This window comes from Furipterus horrens, unplaced genomic scaffold (assembly GCF_987537825.1).
Source record: "Furipterus horrens unplaced genomic scaffold, mFurHor1.1.pri manual_scaffold_15, whole genome shotgun sequence".
NCBI classification, from domain to species: Eukaryota; Metazoa; Chordata; class Mammalia; order Chiroptera; family Furipteridae; genus Furipterus; species Furipterus horrens.
In genome coordinates this window covers 13,380,383-13,398,059 of record NW_028327185.1, presented here as the reverse complement: position 1 = coordinate 13,398,059, position 17,677 = coordinate 13,380,383, and the positions used below count along the sequence as shown (strand labels likewise).

The 17,677-nt window shown below is 38.8% G+C and overlaps 1 protein-coding gene across 2 annotated transcripts in view; it reads left to right on the top strand.

Moving 5' to 3' along the window:
* The window catches only part of SDCCAG8 (SHH signaling and ciliogenesis regulator SDCCAG8), a 169,482-nt gene that overhangs the window by 101,825 nt on the left and 49,980 nt on the right, over nucleotides 1–17,677 (top strand). Inside the window, exons 14-16 of one of the 2 annotated variants that reach the window (XM_090263248.1) lie at nucleotides 1,022–1,149; nucleotides 3,161–3,269; nucleotides 11,742–11,873. The exons of the other annotated variant lie outside the window; for it this stretch is intronic. Coding sequence (XP_090119374.1) covers nucleotides 1,022–1,149; nucleotides 3,161–3,269; nucleotides 11,742–11,873 — 369 coding nt within the window. The remainder of the gene's footprint in view (nucleotides 1–1,021; nucleotides 1,150–3,160; nucleotides 3,270–11,741; nucleotides 11,874–17,677) is intronic. 2 annotated transcript variants of the gene reach the window in all.

Sequence of the window (17,677 nt, the reverse complement as noted above, 5' to 3'; positions counted from 1 at the left end):
AGTAAATATCTCAATTAGTAAACTGAAGCAGCATGGATGAGAAATGCCCACAAGGGGATCAGGAGTTGGAAATAACTAAGCCAGTTAATTGAAGGAAACCCTTATCTCCCTTACTCATATTTAGAGTAGGAAGAACCAGCGTGATGTGCGCGCGCGCGCAGTATCATACAGCATCCGCTGTGCTGCCCACTGGGAGGGCCTTCGCATCCGTCAGGTTCCAACTGTTCGGGAAGTTTCCCTCCTCAGGAGTCACTGTGATTGGATGTTGACCGTTAGGTCCCAATAGGTAGAGTGAACATCCAATCACAGTGGGATGGCGTAGTGTCTTTGACTATATAAGCTCCCCAATCTGCAGTTTTAGTGTGACCCCAAAAAGGGATTTTATGATGAAGTGCTGGGGAAGTTATTCACTTCATATTTATATGTCTATGTAAATGTAAATATATAAATATTTACATTACGTGGCCTGGTGTGAAAATATTTAACAAAAACATGCATGTTGTACTGCGGAATCCTTTACTTGCCTCTAGATTGCATCTCCTACATTACACTGGAGATTCTGTTTTAAGTTTGGGAGGAAAAGTAGAGGCCGTCTACAAAGCTTTGTTTCCAGAATTTAAGTTTGGGCGTATTGAGCTGTGCTATTCCTATAACTCCAGAATCTTTGGGGAATCTTAACCAGCCACAAGATAAAAGCCTCACTGGTGGCACAAAACATTAAGAATGTAATAGCGGAAGGCGTTTGGGTTTTCAAGTTACAAAATACCATTATTCAATTGTCACGAAGTTTTCTAGTTTTCGTTTTAGTCCATTTGGATTTATGGCATGTACTTAACCTTGCATGGAAAGTCCTTTGGATTTTCTCCCTAAATCGGGGATGGGGGGTATTGCGTGGAAAGACTGTTGTCTTCTTATGCTGAACAATTTACTGCATATCAGCTCTCTGTGGTCTGCCGGGGAGATGAAGGGGGTGCGTACATCTGCAGATTGAATTTCTGTCGGTCTCCTCTCTGCTTTGTAGACTGGAAAAAGAGAGCATTCAGCAGAGCTTTAGCAACGAAGCAAAGGCCCAAGCCCTTCAGGCCCGGCAAAGAGAGCAGGAGCTGACACAGAAGATACAGCAAATGGAGGCCCAGCAGGACAAGACTGGTAGGTGGTAGGGAGAGATTAGAGCCCGGGCACCGGCTCACAAGCCAGGCCCACGCCTTACTGTGAAATGACATCAGGAACACCTGTAACCTTTGGCTGGCCGAAGGGAGCAGATGCTAACTACACCGGAGATTCCGAATTACATATTAGTTAGCGTTTAAACGAGAAAATGGAAAGTATTGCCCACTGTCTGTTGATTTCGGAGTGCTGCTCCCACATCTGTTGCACCATCTGGATTATGAGTTTATTTACCTGTGTTCAAGAAACGTAAAGCTGAGAGAGACCACAACAAAGTGGAAAAACAAAGGGCTTGTTTTTGGCTGGGTTTTCAGGCACACATGTTATATAAAGAAAATAGCATCAGAAGCTCTGCGGGAAACGCTCTGAGCTTACAGTTAAAGTCTCCTGAATAGCATTGCACAGTTCCCACAGTACACACATTATAGCTACTCTAAAAGCCTAATGAGTTTGCTTCAGCATCCAAACTGGAGAAAAGCTTTAGCCATTAATCGGTTCTTAATTCACTGTCGCAGCTGGATGTAATTCAGTAGCTCCAAATTGATATGTTCCTTTATTTAATCTTTGCAGCTTCGAACATTTTTAGCATTTGCATGACGCCCCCACCTCCCCCCCAGCCCAATCTAGAGTGATGTTTAATCCTTTGCATTCTTCAAGTTCTCACAACTGCTGTTGAAATTCACTAATACAAGGCATTGACCACAGCTGGCAGCTTGGCGAAAAATTGCCATCTTTCATCACATTGGCACTATTCTGCAGGCTGAGTTGGCCAGTAACTCCTTACCTTTAATTTGAAAGTAAAATGCACTCTGAAAATAGGCAGTTTGATTTGTTCAGTCGGAGCATTGTGGAGTTCTTTTCACTTCTGAGTTGGGTGTTCGCAGACAGTGTGAGTCAAAACAAGACAGTATCACTCATTAGAATTCCACGCCACATACTCCGTGCTGATTGTCCTATTAAAACAAAAGTTTAATTGATCCTGTCTCTTCCAGAAAAATGTTGCTTACTTTTTAGTGCTTTGGTTTATTTAGCTTTGTGGATGCTGTATGCTTTTTTTTTTCTTTCGCTAAAATTGCAAAGAAAGAAAGGGCCTTACACTTAATAGTAATTTTCACATCATTTAATGTACACTGTATTTGATGGCATGGTAAAAAAATTACTGCTTATCCTGTAGGTGAAAAACTGCTAAAGTAAAATTCATTGAATAACCTCTTTACATAGAAAGAGGCAAATGTCATATTGACTTGTAATTTGCTCCAGCACTTCCTTGGCCAGAAAATAATGAAATTTCACCATGCTTATTAGATGTTTTTCACAAAAAAGGAGGAAATTATAGGTTAAATTATTGTTTGTCCCCACTGCTAGCAGCATCTTAGTGATCGTGGCATTAGACGGAATCTCTGAGCAAGATAAGAGTATGTGACTGTTAGAACCATCTTAACAACACTTCCTTTTATCTTGCACAAAAATACCACACTGTCTTCAATTTCTTTGATCAGATCTTTGAAGCTCATACTGTTGACAATGAAATCAAATTACGTGTTTCACCTTTGTAATTACACAAGTATATGCAAGATTGGGGGGTAATGAAATATGTGAGCATGAATTATAGAATAGGAGTTACTTAATATTTTAGTTTTGAATTATCAGATTATAGTAATTTTTGACCTTAATAGTAAAACTATCAAAATAAAATATAATGGCTTGCATATGATAAGATATTATAAGCATGTATGACTCCACGGTGGTATTGGATAATCTATTAACATGTTCAAACATTACACCAAGCTGGTGTATTCAAAAATATTTCTGGTGAGTAAATATTCTAAAAGTCAACGTCTCATAAGATTTAGTGTCTTCCCAGGTCACTTAGGACGTTGACCATGACCTAGGAGCTTATGGGGAATGTGCTTTTACCACTCTGCATATGGAAGCTCTGCAGAGCTGCGACCACAAACATCTTACATTGGTGGGGGTTTATTGTTATTTTTAGAAAACGAACAGTACTCATTGCTGACCTCCCAGAATACATTTCTGACAAAGTTAAAGGAAGAGTGCTGTGCATTAGCCAAGAAACTGGAACAAGTCTCTCAAAAAAGCAGGTAGGTGATATCATACAATACTTTCAGGGTCCTGTTTGTTTAAATTCTATAATTTTTTTCCTTTAAAAGACAGCATTTCCACCATTTTATAGTCAAATGTCAAAATTAGATACAGTAGTCCTCCCTTATTCAGACTTCCACTTTTTGCAGTTTTAACAGTTAATTGCGGTCAGCCATGGGCTGCAAATTTTAAATGGAAAGTTCCAGAAATAAATCCTTCCTAAGTGTTAAATTGTGTGCCGTTCTGAGTAGTGTGGTGAAATCTCGGGGTGTCCCGCTCTGTCCCACCTGGGATGGGAATCACTTCTTTGTCCAGCCCTATCTGAACTGTACATGACCCTGCCCATTAGTCACGTAGTAGCCGTCTCAGTCATCAAATCAGCTGTCAGGGCAGCTCAGTGTATGTGTCCAGGTTGCCCTTATTTTACTTAATGATGGCCCCGAAGTGCAAAAGTAGTGACGCTGGCAATTTGCGTCCACCAGAGAGAAGCTGCAAGTGCTTCCTTTAAGAGAAAATGTGAGCACAGTATCATAAGGTATTTTGAGAGACCGGGAGAGCAAAAGAGACCATGTTCACATCATTTTTATTACAGCATATTGTTTTAATTGTTCTATTTTATTAGTTGTTAATCTCTTACTGTGCCTAGTCTACCAATTACATGTTATCATAGGTATGTATGTACAGGAAGAAACAATTTTTTCAGGCATCCACTGGGGGTCTTGGAATATATCCTCTGTGGGTAAGGGGGGAAAAATGTATGTGTTGATATATTTCTTGTGAAACTATTTCCCTGTATGAACATTTTCTTAATTGTCCATACAGAACATTGGTGTTTCTTGTGATTTTGTATACATACTGTTATTTGACTTTTTAATGGTTAGGATTGAAAACTATGAAATTTCAGAACTCAAAGGTTAAGATAGCAAATATTCTGATAAAGGATGCAGATAAATCAAGCAGTTTTAAAGTCTTATGTTGATATATATAGCACATTTTAATTTATTAGCACAGTTCTCTTTAGCTATAAACATATAAAACTATCTTTAGGCTAAGTTATAATAGATGATGTGTATATATGAAATGAAAGATGATACTTTGAAATAAATGAACTAAAACCATCCTTTCCTTCTCTTTCTAAAATTGTTTTATTTTAATAAAATAGCCATCAAGCATTTTATATGTACACAGCTCTTTTATAAATCCACTGATTGGGGTCTTAATGAATTGTTTTTCTACGCACTTTCTAATTAGGTTATCTCAATGAATGAATTATTTTATAATCTAAATTGTAAGAAGCCTGAGTTCTCATCTCGTCTCTGGTGTAACTGTATTTGACCTGCTTGAACTGTGAGTCCCTCTTGTGAAGGAACACAATTGGACAGAATCCGTCGGTTCCTATAACCAGTGAGAACATTCTCTGATATTTACTCCTTAGCAATACTAATTAAGTGCTTTGTTTGCGTACAGAAAAAGCTCAGGGTGCCACAATACCAGATATTTTTAGGAATTCTGACAAGGAAACCCACATTTTGTCTTGAAAGAGACTTACAAACTATCAACAGGAGTTATTCCTAACCAGAAATATTTTATTTGCCTCACATAGATCTAAACAAACTGGATTTTATAATTTAAGAAAAAATGTATTGATCTGGGGTTTACAACATTATATTATTATGATTGCTTTGTGATTGATTATTGATTAATTATCTTGCTTTCCAAGGAAACATCATTTAGGAAATTGAGGTGGATAAATCAGAAAGGGTGCTGTGTGCTTGGTATATATTAATTCTCACAGCATCTGGACACAGGAATTATATTCTTCTTTAACAAATGAGGAAACCACCCCTCAGAGAGTTTAATGGCTGGTAAGTGGGAGAGCTAGTCCTAACTTAGGTATTTCTTGTTCCAAAGCCTATGAGATTTCTTAAAATATTTTAAATCTACAACTAAAGAAAATCCAGGCCAAAGTAGTTATGATGGGGAAGTTTGCGGAAAAAATTAATCTTTACATTGCCATGGAGAAGTGGGCATACTTGGTAGGTGAGGGTTAACCTGTGAGCCTGGGTTTACCTGTGCCCTCTCCCCCTAGCCCCCCTTCATCCGGCTCTAGATCTGTTAACTTACCCTGTGCTGGTCTAGTGAACTTGAACCTCAGCACCTCTCCTCTCCTCTTCCTTTCCATTCCTCTAGCTCTTGGCCACTACTTTGTAAATTGAATGTGCTCCTTTTTATTTGATGCCCAGATAGCACTCAATATATATTTGTTGCATGAATGAATGAATGAATGAGTGAATTGAATGAAACTGTGGTGCTACCCTCGTATCCTGATCTGACTTGTTCCAGCCTGTTTCTTTGCTGATGACTCAGGCAATGTTCAGTAAAAAACCCTTTGGAATGCAGAAAGAACTAGGTTTGAATCCTACTCTGACACTTAGCTTCGTTAACCTTGGGTACACTGCCTAATCTGTCCAGACCTCAGCTTCTCATCTCTAAGTACATTTCTAAAGCCATGTTCAGGATTGTTGCGGAAATTAGAAATTTAGAGAGGGATACATAGGTACACATACAGATACGAAGCACCTACTACACAACTCAGGACACAGAAGTAGACAGTAGCTGCCCAAGATGTCACTGATGTCATTGTGTTAAAGGTCTTGACTGGCAACTTGGATGCCACTTCACCCAGCTATTATTGTTTTTGCCAGGGTGTGAGTGCTATTCCCTGTGATATGTGAAGGATATATTACAATGGAAACCTGTCTATTAAAGGCAAAGCAGGATCAGGAAAATGTGGATGTGGTTGTGACTCAGGTCTTGCTCTGGCTAACACTTTGTTCTGTAAGTCTGAAGAATTAAATAGGCATCTCCTGTAACTCCACACAGTCATCTAAAACTAAGGCCTGGCAAATAGTAACCCCTCGATAAATTGTTCCTTATTATTGCTACAACTTGAAAAGGCTTCTAAACTTTATAAAATATATATTTTATGTGTCTCACAAGAAAACAATACACAGGGTCAATTGTGATTTGAAGGTTTTTGTTTATTTCTTTACTCTTAAATTTCTTGATCCAGCCTCATCACCCCCCCACCAGCTCTACTGAGATTTTCAAAATTCATGTAAAATTTGACATTGCATTTTGATACTGCTTTCTGCTTTAAAACCACTTATAAAACTTGAAGAGCTCAGAGTGTTTCTTTTTAAATACAAATTATAAACATACTAAGCTCTCTAGAAGCCATCCAGGACTGTGCCCCTATACACCTTATACTAAACTTTGGAGATAGATTATTTCCCCTGTACTTCAAGGTGAGGAGATCTTGGAGTTTTTTGAGCTTTCTAAAGTGTTGTCATAATGAAAGCTCAGTCCCCAAAATGATTATTTAAACCACATGGTACTTTTAATCCAGGTTTGCTTCTGAGCGCTACAGTAAAATTTTCCCTGAAAGTAGGGGTATTTATTTTGTGTTTATCAACAGTTAAAAGCAAATTTTTATTGCTCCCTTTTTCCTGTTAGTGACATTTCTCTGAGAGTTTCCTGTTATTCAAAAATCCCACACTAAACTGATGGATTCATACCATTTAAAGGTAGCTTTTTTTTTTTTTTTACTCATAGATCTAGTCATTTGACTAGAGCCCATGCAGAATGACTAGGAAGGCTGACAATCTGGGCTCACAGTTCCCGTTCCCTCTCACTGTTTACCCCAGCCTCGTGGGAAGGTGTATAGAAACGGTCCCCTTGTGCGTGCATGTACGAGCGTTGTATGTGCGTGCGTGCGTGTGTGTCTGTTGGATGTGTTTTCTCCCCAAGTCAGCATTCTAGCGCTGTGTATTGCTTCCTTCTCTGGGGGCCCTCCGCCGTGCTAGCACAGTCCCTTCTGCACCTTGTGCCTTGCACACTGCTCGTGTGGAGTCCGTAACCCCAGGGTCTGTGGGTGTCGCACCCCATTTTAAAACTAAAAATGAACTGCTGATCCTGTGCATTTTACACAGCCTGAGAATTAACTTTCTCTTCTTTTCCACTGGCACCAGGCAGACATTCTGGTTGATTTTCATTGAAGCCCACATAAACCTTAGCTCCCCTTCCACCTTTATGCCCCAGGGCTCTGAGTTTACTACAGTTACAGGATTGTTTTTTGAACCGGGTAAGTGGAGATATTTAAATACCTTCGGTGCCACTGTGATTTTTCTTTATCAAAGCGAAGGAAGCATTCCCTCTCCCCAGGCACTCAGATGAATCAGCAGTGAAATGTTTGCAGGGCAGTGCGCAGTGTGATCGAAAACGGGCCCGGGAAGGGCCCCGAAAGGCTGGGAGCCGGGTGGGCGGGAGCCTCCCCCGGCTGCGGAGCGGAGATCAAACACGTGCTGGTTTCAGCTCCTCAACACTTCTACTTGCACGGTCCAAAGGACAGGCTCCAGAGCGCGGGACCGGGGGCGACGCGGTCCGCTTCTCCTCTTTCTTCGCCCTCATCGTCGTGCTCTGGGTTGCGAGGCTTGTGGATTGATGTCTAACCCTGCCCATTGTGTATTTGTGATTTGCGTTTTGTAATTAAGAGGAACAATGGGCGTCCACTGGGCCTCGTTATGTATAATGGTTGGTTTAATTTGTTTCACTTCTATCTTGTTAATTGTAAATTGATCATTAAGATTTGAATTCTAATCTGTCACCAGGGTTGCGGGTATTGAGGCTAGAGCAATGATCCTGGCTTTAATCACTGATGATGAGAAACAAATTTTATAGTTTTGGTACATATTGCAGTTCATATATTTTAACACTGTATTTGATGGTGTTATAAATATTGTTAAATGACTTTTAGTGTAGTTTTAATGTGTGGACTAGAATGTATAAATTATATTACTGGTTTGGCAACAGTAGGTGTCCAACTGTGTGAGTTTAATTGAAGTAAAGAACACACACCCGGTTGAACTAGCTTTTTTCTTCCCTTTACATGTTTAGATGTAAGGTTGGAATGCTACAAAAATTGCATTCTGCAAGAGGAGACTGATATCAGCCTCTGGTAATTATTACCAAAAAAAAAAAAAAAAAAAGGAATCTAATAGAATAAAAAATTAAGGGTCATGTTTTCTCTTTAAAAGCGATTATCACTGTAATCCTGATGATAGTAATAAAATATTATTATATTTCATGCCAATGCAATTACACAATATAACTGGTGTATGAAAATACAGGGAAAAGTTCATGCTTCTGTAAAGCCAGAAAGTAAATAAATTTCCTGTGAAAATGGATTACAGTCAATTATCCTTTTATACGACACCAGGATAATCATGCCACAGATGCAATCTCCAACTAACATAGAAACTTGTAAGTTTACTCTTTCAACTTTGCAAACTACTAGTTCATTAAATATGTCGTGGGCTCTAGGCAGAGAAAAGATGATGTCTGTGCAGATTCATCAAATTTTTGATTTACATTGGAAGTTGGTAGGCAAGTTACCATTATACACAAAGAAACAAAAGCCCCAAAATATGCAAAGCAGAAAAAATATTGTAGCAATAAAATATCTGATAGTTATGTACCTTACAAATAACATTTGTATTTTTTGATCCTATGAGTAAGGCATTCTCAATATAAGGCATTTGGATGTAAATACAGAGAAAAATGAAGGAAAAAATTTCCTCTGACATTACCATCCAACTAACTGTTGTTAGCTATTGACATGTTTTCTTTCAATCATTTTCTATGTGCATGTAAATATGTATGTAACATACATTTATATTGTGAGTGACATTATACTATAAATAAACTTTTGCATTATGCTTTTTCACTTAATAATATCCAATGAACATTTTTCTATATCACTAAATACTTTGGAAATATAATTTTAATTGAGTCATTTGTATTCATAAGACATTTAAGGTGTTTCCAATTTTTAACTGTTATGAATAATATAATAATTTTGTACATAAATCTGAATTTTTGATGATTCCCTTAGTGGAGATGCCTCAAAGGGGATTTCTAGTCCAGTGTGAACCCTTTTGATGTGTATTACCTAAATTCTGGTCGGTATATACATACTCATACGAGATCTGTGTTGCAGAGCTAAGGTGCTTCACAAAACAATGCCACAATGAACAGTATGATTCTTTTTAAGTTTTATATTTTTTATATTATAAAAATCTATGTTTCACTCGTGATTTTTCTTTTAAAAGGTGACTTTTTTTCTGGGAAAGTACCTAAGAACAGATAAATATTCTTCTCCATTTTCTCCTAATTTGGTTTATTGATATTTTTTGTCCTTTCAGAATTTTATTTCAGTGCATATTATGATAGGAGATTCTAATCATGGAAGAACACTAAATTAATGTCTTAGAAAACTGCCCGTAAATTCTTTTGTATTGTATGCAATTTTGAGAGGAGAAATGTTAAGTCATTATTAATTGATTTAGACTATTTCAAATATAGGTAAATCCGTATCAGGAGAAGCAAGTGTAGATTGAGTGTTTGATCTGAGCTTGGAAATGAGGTAATTCATGCCCTCATGTATAATCGAGTAAGGAAGATGAGGCGCAGAGCAGAACCCCGAGGAATAAATTACAGGCTAATGTATGCATGAAAGCGAGAGGTAGTTTCAGAAAATGTGCTGACATAGTGCGAACTGCAAGGTATTAATCAGGGCGAGCTTCCTTTGACGTGACACAAGAACCAAGATGAGGACAAAATGAGGACTGAGGTGAACTAGAAGTGCGAGGTTGCCCCATCCACGCGAGGCAGCTAGGTCCTTGGGAGGAATTCCCTTGGCAAATCCAAAGCGTTTCTTGACCAGGAAGAACAAACTGGCTCTCTCCCCTAACGGAGGAATCCTTGCTTCGGAGGGAAACAATTTTACTTAAACTTCAAGAAACAAGCCCGTTGTTAACTCATTTCAATACACAAGAGTTTTAAAGTTTCAGTTCTAACTTGTGAGGCAGTAGATCATAAAAAGATGGTGGTAGTGGGAACACTATTTAATTGAAAGACGGAAAAGAATACAATTTTTCTTGGACAGACATCTTGCTGATCTTCAAATTTTGAGATTTGAGATAGTCATCCAAGACACTGGAAAGGTAACATATTTCCTGAGGGCCATGAGCCATCACCAGAGCAGGTAGTTGGCTACAATCCCAAATGAAATATGTGAAGACAGAGAAGATCGGGGGAATGGTATCTCACGTAGCAACGTGGAGGAAGGCGATTTTAAGCGTCTACTGAAGCAAACTGGTCTGCTCTCAGGACTGCGGAAAACCTTGGAAGGCAAGAGGAGCACATGGGAGTGAATCCAAAAGCAGCTTCCCCCCTACCCCATGCAGCCAGGTGGCTGTCCCTCCTCCACTCGGGACACTAGGGGCTTCCTCTCTAAAGAGATTCAGATGGCAGCCTCTGGTTAAAATAGGGGCACTGAAGTTAGAATAGAGGGATTAAGAGAAAGTCTGCATTCTGAAAGATGGGATTCCCGGCCCTCTATTTCCACCCAGCTCTGGGGCTGCTGATGGTCAGAGGGTACACAGTGATCAGGAAACTGGAGGCCCTGTCTCTTGAGAAACAGAATGGCCACCGCGGAAAGAATGACAAATACTGATATTGGGAATCTCCCATAGGAAAAGATGGCTTGCCACTCAGTCACTGGACACTAAAGCCACCTCTTTGGGGAAAACAAATTACACGAATGTAAATATAATCATAGTATGCCAAGTGTACCACTTAGACAACAGGGACCAACACTTAGGTAGTCATTATAGCATAAATACTGATAATTTAACCACAGCTGAAATGCTAATAATTACATTGACAAGGTGGAGATGGAGGAAGTGGGCATATAAAAGATTTTAATCTTCATTTACCATAATGAATCAGGAGAAATTTCTTAATTGTTGGGACACAAGGTATTGATGTACGCAAATTAAGAAATACAGAGCTAAGTACTGGAAGAAATGGCTTGAAAAATATTGAAAGCACTTATCACTGCTCAGCTGGATGGAGGCATGAAGGGGCAGAGGACCACCATTTCTCAATATTAAGCCTTTTGGGACGATATGATTTTAATCATGTGTCTTTAAATTAGCTATGGTAATTAAAAGAAACTACACTCTATTATAGAAATTAAGCCAGGGGTTGCTCCTTTTACAGTGTGATGGCTGGCTTAAAATAGGCACTCCATAAACATTTGGTAAATGAATGGTAGTCTTTTTAAAAAGGAGTTTGATCATTATCACTTCTGTTTGTTCCTTGGAGAAGCCATCTCATTTAGAGTACGTCGTTCTTCCTTTATCTGTCTACCACTTGAGACCCTACAGTACAGATACTTCCGCTCGAGATTTTGCAACTTCTGAAATATTCTCTTTTACATAACATATTTTTACTTACAGCTATGTTTAAATATGGAGCTTAAGATAATGTTAAGTGTATACAATCACAACATGCTCTAGTCGTAAGAACCTTTAACCTGTCTTCTTTCTGGGTTTTCACTTCTCTAGATCTGAAATAGCTCAGCTCAATCAAGAAAAAAGGTACACGTACAACAAACTGAGGAAGTTACAGAGGAGAAATGAGGACTTGGAAGAACAGTGTGTCCAACATGGGAGGCTACATGAGCTAATGAAGCAAAGGTAATAAAGCTTTCATAACCAACCTATGTGCCACATATTGAATGTGTTTGGTTCATAAACAGAATGAAAATGCTGTGGACTAAAGAGAATTCATGATTACTAGGCTACTTAATGGACATGCTCAAAATCTAATGCTTTTATGGATCTATGCTTTCTCCATTCAGGTTGTTTTTATAATATGTCGAGAGCACATCCCCTCTTTACTATTCTCTAAAGACATAGAATTAATTTAATATAGAACACTGCAGAGAAACCATCCACCTCTAAGGTGTGTGTTGCTAACATGGAGAAATTTCAAAACTTCTCTAGGAATTAAGTTTTATATGCTTTTTAAAGATAAAACATGTTGTAGGCCTAAGAAGGTTGCAGATCTAAGCAGAGGTTGTACTGATAATATTGCTAGAGTCAGGATTCGCCTCTGCACCCTCGGGTTCTTTCCAACGGTGTTATTTGGAGCAAGTTACTTAACCTCTCTGAGCGTCAGTTTCTTCGTCCGTGTATTGGGGCTAGTAATACCTGCTCCGCAGTTTAATATAAAGATCAAATATAATACGTGTAAAGTACGTGGCTCATAATAGCTGCATTCTGAACAGCATCAGTGATATTTACTCTCTTTTTCTAGATGAAGAAACCCAAGCTCAGAGGGACTAATGAATTTGCTCAGGTGACAGATTAAGTGGTCCAGTTCAAACCTGAACCTTCATCTTTGACTCCCAATTCTTGTTATGAACACTGCCCCTTATGATTTCCTGTAAATGTGTCATTTATAATTTCTGTGTAGTGATGGATTCCCGGGTATCCATCTTACAGTAAAGAGGTGTCCATAGATCTGAACCCTACCCTGCAACTGCAGACCAATGGCAGGAGTCACCCTCCTGGGGGGTGGGAGGTTCTCTCGGCTTTCAGCTCCCACCCCAGCCCCTTCCCCAGACACCCCATGCCTTCTCTGTTTCAAAACCAACTGTTGATATAATGGAGGGGAAATGAAAGGTAACAAACTAATAATGAGTTTAACATTGATGTCAGCTATAAACTAACCTCAGAATGATCTTTGGCAAATCTGTCAGTTCTATTTTTCTAGTAGGAATTTTAGTCTTCAAAAACAAATGTTAAAGTAGGAAATAGAATGTTGATTTTTATCTAACTTGACATTTCATATTTGGGGGAATTAAGACTGTTCACTATTTTCAGAAAAGTACTTGAAAATAGAAGCCTGAAAGCTTAATCTTCATTTCATCATTTAACAAAAAAATAAGACAAAATATTGGCAAATAGAATCCAAAAATGTTTAAAAAGAGTTGTACGCCATAGCTGAGTAGGATTTATCCTGACTGGTACAACATTTGAAAATAAGTTACTGTAATCTATCGTATCAGTAGGCTAAAAATGAAAAATTACATGATCATATCAATAGATGCAGAAAAAACATTTGAGAAAATCCAAAGCCCATTTATGATTTTTAAAACAACCTCTCAGTAAACTACAAGAAATAAAGGGATAACTTCCTCAATATGATGAAGAATATCTACAAAAAAAAAAAAACAACCCACAGCTAACATCATACTTGATGGGGAGAACCTCAAAGCTTTCCCACTAATATGGGGTACAAGGCCCTTGTTTCTTCTCATGACTCATTTTTAACATCAAACCATAAGTTCTAATTAATGTTATAAGGAAAGATAAGCACATTGGGAAGGAAGACAGCAACCTGTCTTTGTTCACAGATGACAGGATCATCACTTATGTAGATAATGTGAAAGAATCAACAACAAAAAAAAGACTCATGGAACTAATAATTATAAAAAGGTTACAGGATATAAGGTTAATTTAGAAAAATCAATCACTTTCATATATAGCAGCAATGAACGAGTGGAATTTAAAATTAAAAGCACAATACCATTTCTGTTAGCACCCCCAAGATGAAATACCTAGGTATAACTACAACAAAATATGTATAAGATCTGTATGAGGAAAACTATAAAGTTCTGATGCAAGAAATCAATGAAGAACTAAATAAATGGAGAGAGAGTTCATGTTCGGGAATGAGAAGACTCAATGCACAGAACTGTATCCCTCGTAGCAGATAACCTCAGTGACCTCGGTATGGCGATGACATTTTAGATCCAGCACCAAAGGCATGATCTCATTCATCGCTGCTGGGAGTGCAGAATGGTACGGTCACTTTGGCAGAGTTTGGTGATTTCTTAACAAAACTGAACATATCATCCAACAATCACTCTCCTTGACACTGAGTCAAAAGTGTTAAAACTTTTGCCCCCCTCCCAAAACCTGCACGTGGATGTGTATAAGAACTCTATTCATAGTAACCGAGACTTGGAAGTAACTCTTAGGGCAGTACTGAGCATGGCAAGGCACCAGTTCCCTGGCCGCCTCCTGTGATCCCGCGTGCACTTGGATAGTTCAACTCCCCTGACTTGGGGGAAGGACCTTCTGTTACCATTGCAGTGCATTATCAGTGGTGTGCTGAGGCCATCTTGGTTTTCAAGTGCTGCTATGCATGCTTTTAATTATCAATTGCTCTTCATTTAGCTTCACGGTAATGAATTAACTCTTTTGTGGGAATCCATGTTGTTTTTGACATTTCTTTGGTAATTTTGAACAAAATAACTTCTGGGGTGATTACATCAGGAAAGCGATACCTTTAGTCTTTATTGAAAGTGTTTTTCTTTGTTTCATTGAATGTTTATATTTATGGAGGAAAAGCAATTTCATGAATTGTTTTCACCATGTGTAACATGCAGACTGCTGGTGACGGAAATTTGACAGGTTAAGGAGAATGCTTGGTTTTGTGATAATATCTTGATGATCTAGAGTGCTATTTTCTGGGCTTTTGTTTTCTAAAAATTAATTGATTTTACAAATGGCTATTACCCATGAAGTTGTGCGTGTGTGTGTGTGTGTGTGTGTGTGTGTGTGAGACAGAACCATTTTCTTTATTGCCCTTGGAAAATAAGCAGCAGTTTAAACAGCAAGTATTTCAAAGGCACTTTGTAGAAATATAGAAAAGCAGCATTAAAGTGGTTTTTGAGTCACTCTTTTCCGCTAAATGCAAATTTTAATGTTTATACGCGAGGCAAATGTGTCATTAGGAGTAAGGAGACATCCATCCAGCTGATGCATTGCTGACTCCGGCTGCTAAGTGAAGCTCCGCTCGTGTTCTGCAAATGTGAGGATGGGGGCGGGGTGGGGTGTGGATGGATATTAAGATGCCAAGTACGCTGCTGTGCTAACTTGTTTTCTAACCAGCCAGTGCTGCTTATCTGCCACTTCTTCATCTTCCCTCTTTGCCGGGCACCCCACTCACTTTTTACATACTTTCCCTCTCTCCCTTTATGGTTCTGTTTCTTTGCTGTGGTTCTTTGTTTCTGGATACCCACTCGTGGCCAGATTTACACTCTTATACAGTAAAATGATATCCCTTAGGTGTGGCGTTTTATTAGAATTTACACCGTTAGGCTGCATTATCTAAGATCTGAGACTTACTCATTATGAAACGTGGATTTTTAATCAACTATCGAGCTGCCAGGAAACTGTTCTTAAAAAAGTTAAAGGATGTGTAGACATTGAACTAGCTTAACATTGAAGTGGTTTTACACATGGCAGATCGGCCCTTAGGAAGAATCAATTGAAGCTGTAGTTGGTCCTAATTTATTGCCCTTTTTGAACTTTGTGTAAAAAGCAATGGCAGGTAATCAGCCTGATGCTTTAGCATCATGGAAATTCATTCAGAAAAGTGGGATGAGTAGAAGAAATTGTTATTCACTGCCCTAAATCTTAATTTATGTTTTGTATATAACATCTGTATGTATATCTAGTTTCCACTGGAAAAAAAAGAGGTTCATTCAAGACTGAAATGAATAAAACCTTATGTTTTCAATTCCTGAAGTATCTCAAGTAGATAGAAGTTACCATGAATTTATGAGGGCTTTTAACTGATACATAAACTTGGCTGTGTAGTAAATAGTTCATCATGTTATGCCCAGAGGTGATTGTTACACCTGCATCAACGGTGCTTCCTGAGGCTGAGGGTTGGAGAAAAAGATCTTAGAAGGCTGCAGTTTCAGGCAGATGTGTATCTGTACCTCTGGCGTCACTGGCTGTAATTTCGCTGTGAAAATGTTGCAACCATCTGGATAGTGAAACGGCTCAGGTCTGCGCTAGCCGGGATTGTGAGTACAGAGATTTGTTTGACTTGATAGACACTGGATTTATATAAAGGAGAGATGTCAAGCCGTAACTATGTGGCATGCTGCTGGGATGTGCCTGCAGCCAATTTCCTGAGGTGGCCGTCCCTCAGACTTTCAACTGTCACATTCAAGTGTGTCCTCGTGCCTGCATGACACACCACTGCCGCATTTTATGTCGGGTCTACCTTCAGGGTAAAGCCCTGATTTCTTCTGATTTCTTTCACAGATAATCCAATCTGTAGAAAGAACACTAAAAAAAAAACAAAAAAAAAAAACAAAAATAGCCACGTAATCCTTTCTACTAGTATGTGGATCTTAACTATTTTTTTTTTTTTTTTGAGAAAAACCAAATTACAGCCTCTCTACCACAGAATCTTCCAACATTGAAAGTTCACAGCTTATTTCTTCTTCACAAAGAAAAGCTTACTAACTGCCGCGGAGCACTTTAGGGTCAGTTCGGAGACACACAGTCCTCCCTGGTTTATATAAATGTTCGGCTGTGCACCTCCAACGGTTACTAGAGTTTTTTGCTGATTTGCTTGGCATGTCTCCAACGAAATAGTCCATTAAAATTCAAATCCATTTCCTAATAATTGAGACAATCAATTTACATTAAACAAGCCACAATTATAATTTCATGTACAATTTAAATTCTATAGAACATAATCAGTGTGCAATAAAGAGGGACACTTATTTGATGCAAAGGGATGTTTTTATAGTCTGCATAAACAAATCTTGCATATTTTCACAATAGTTCTCTCATTATCTTTGATGTAGGGGAGCTCTATTGTGTTTTATTTTGGTGTAGGGACAAGTGTGTTCGTGTCTGCATGTTTAATAAAGAATGTGAGTTTCCCTCAATGGCATTTTAAATCGAGAGGGTTCAGATGGCATTAGGTAGGTACCAGCTTGCTGTCTGACATGGATCACTCTTATAAAAAGAACAAAGAGGACGCACATTGACTGAGTGAAGTGGGCATTGTGCGTTCACTGTTACCTTCATGAAACAGACCGGGTACCTGCTGCTCATTTAAAGGGGTTTGGGCAGGACGCAGAGGGTGGGAGAGAAGGTGCCCTGGTTCTGCGTCTTCGTGCCTGAGGGTTCCTGGGAAACCTTCAAACGGCCAGGCAGCTGGGCTCCAGGAATGCGCCCCAATCCCCACGACCCATGTGTAAGCTCCAAATGGGACTAGTATTGTCCGTCAGGAAATATTATTAGGGAGAACATAGTAAAAGTAATGACAAGAGAGAAAACAAATCCTGCCGGAGCGGGAGAATACATTTGGCTTCCGCTTGCTGTGTCTGTCAGTGTCTATAAACGGTCCAGAATAGAAACCGGATGTTTGAAATCTCTCTCCCTTCCACGTGCGCTCCTCCCCCTCCCATCTTCCTTCCGCTTCAGTATTAGCAGGCTTACTATTTTTATTATTTTTTGTTTATATGCTTATTTTTCAATATTTGCCATTTGTGTGGGTAACACAGTAATTTTTAATGAAATATTTTCAGACTCTTGGAATAGCTGAATCATAAAAGAAAACTTGAAATTGGTATCGAGTTCCAAGGCAGCATATAAACTAAATGTTATGCTGCTAACTT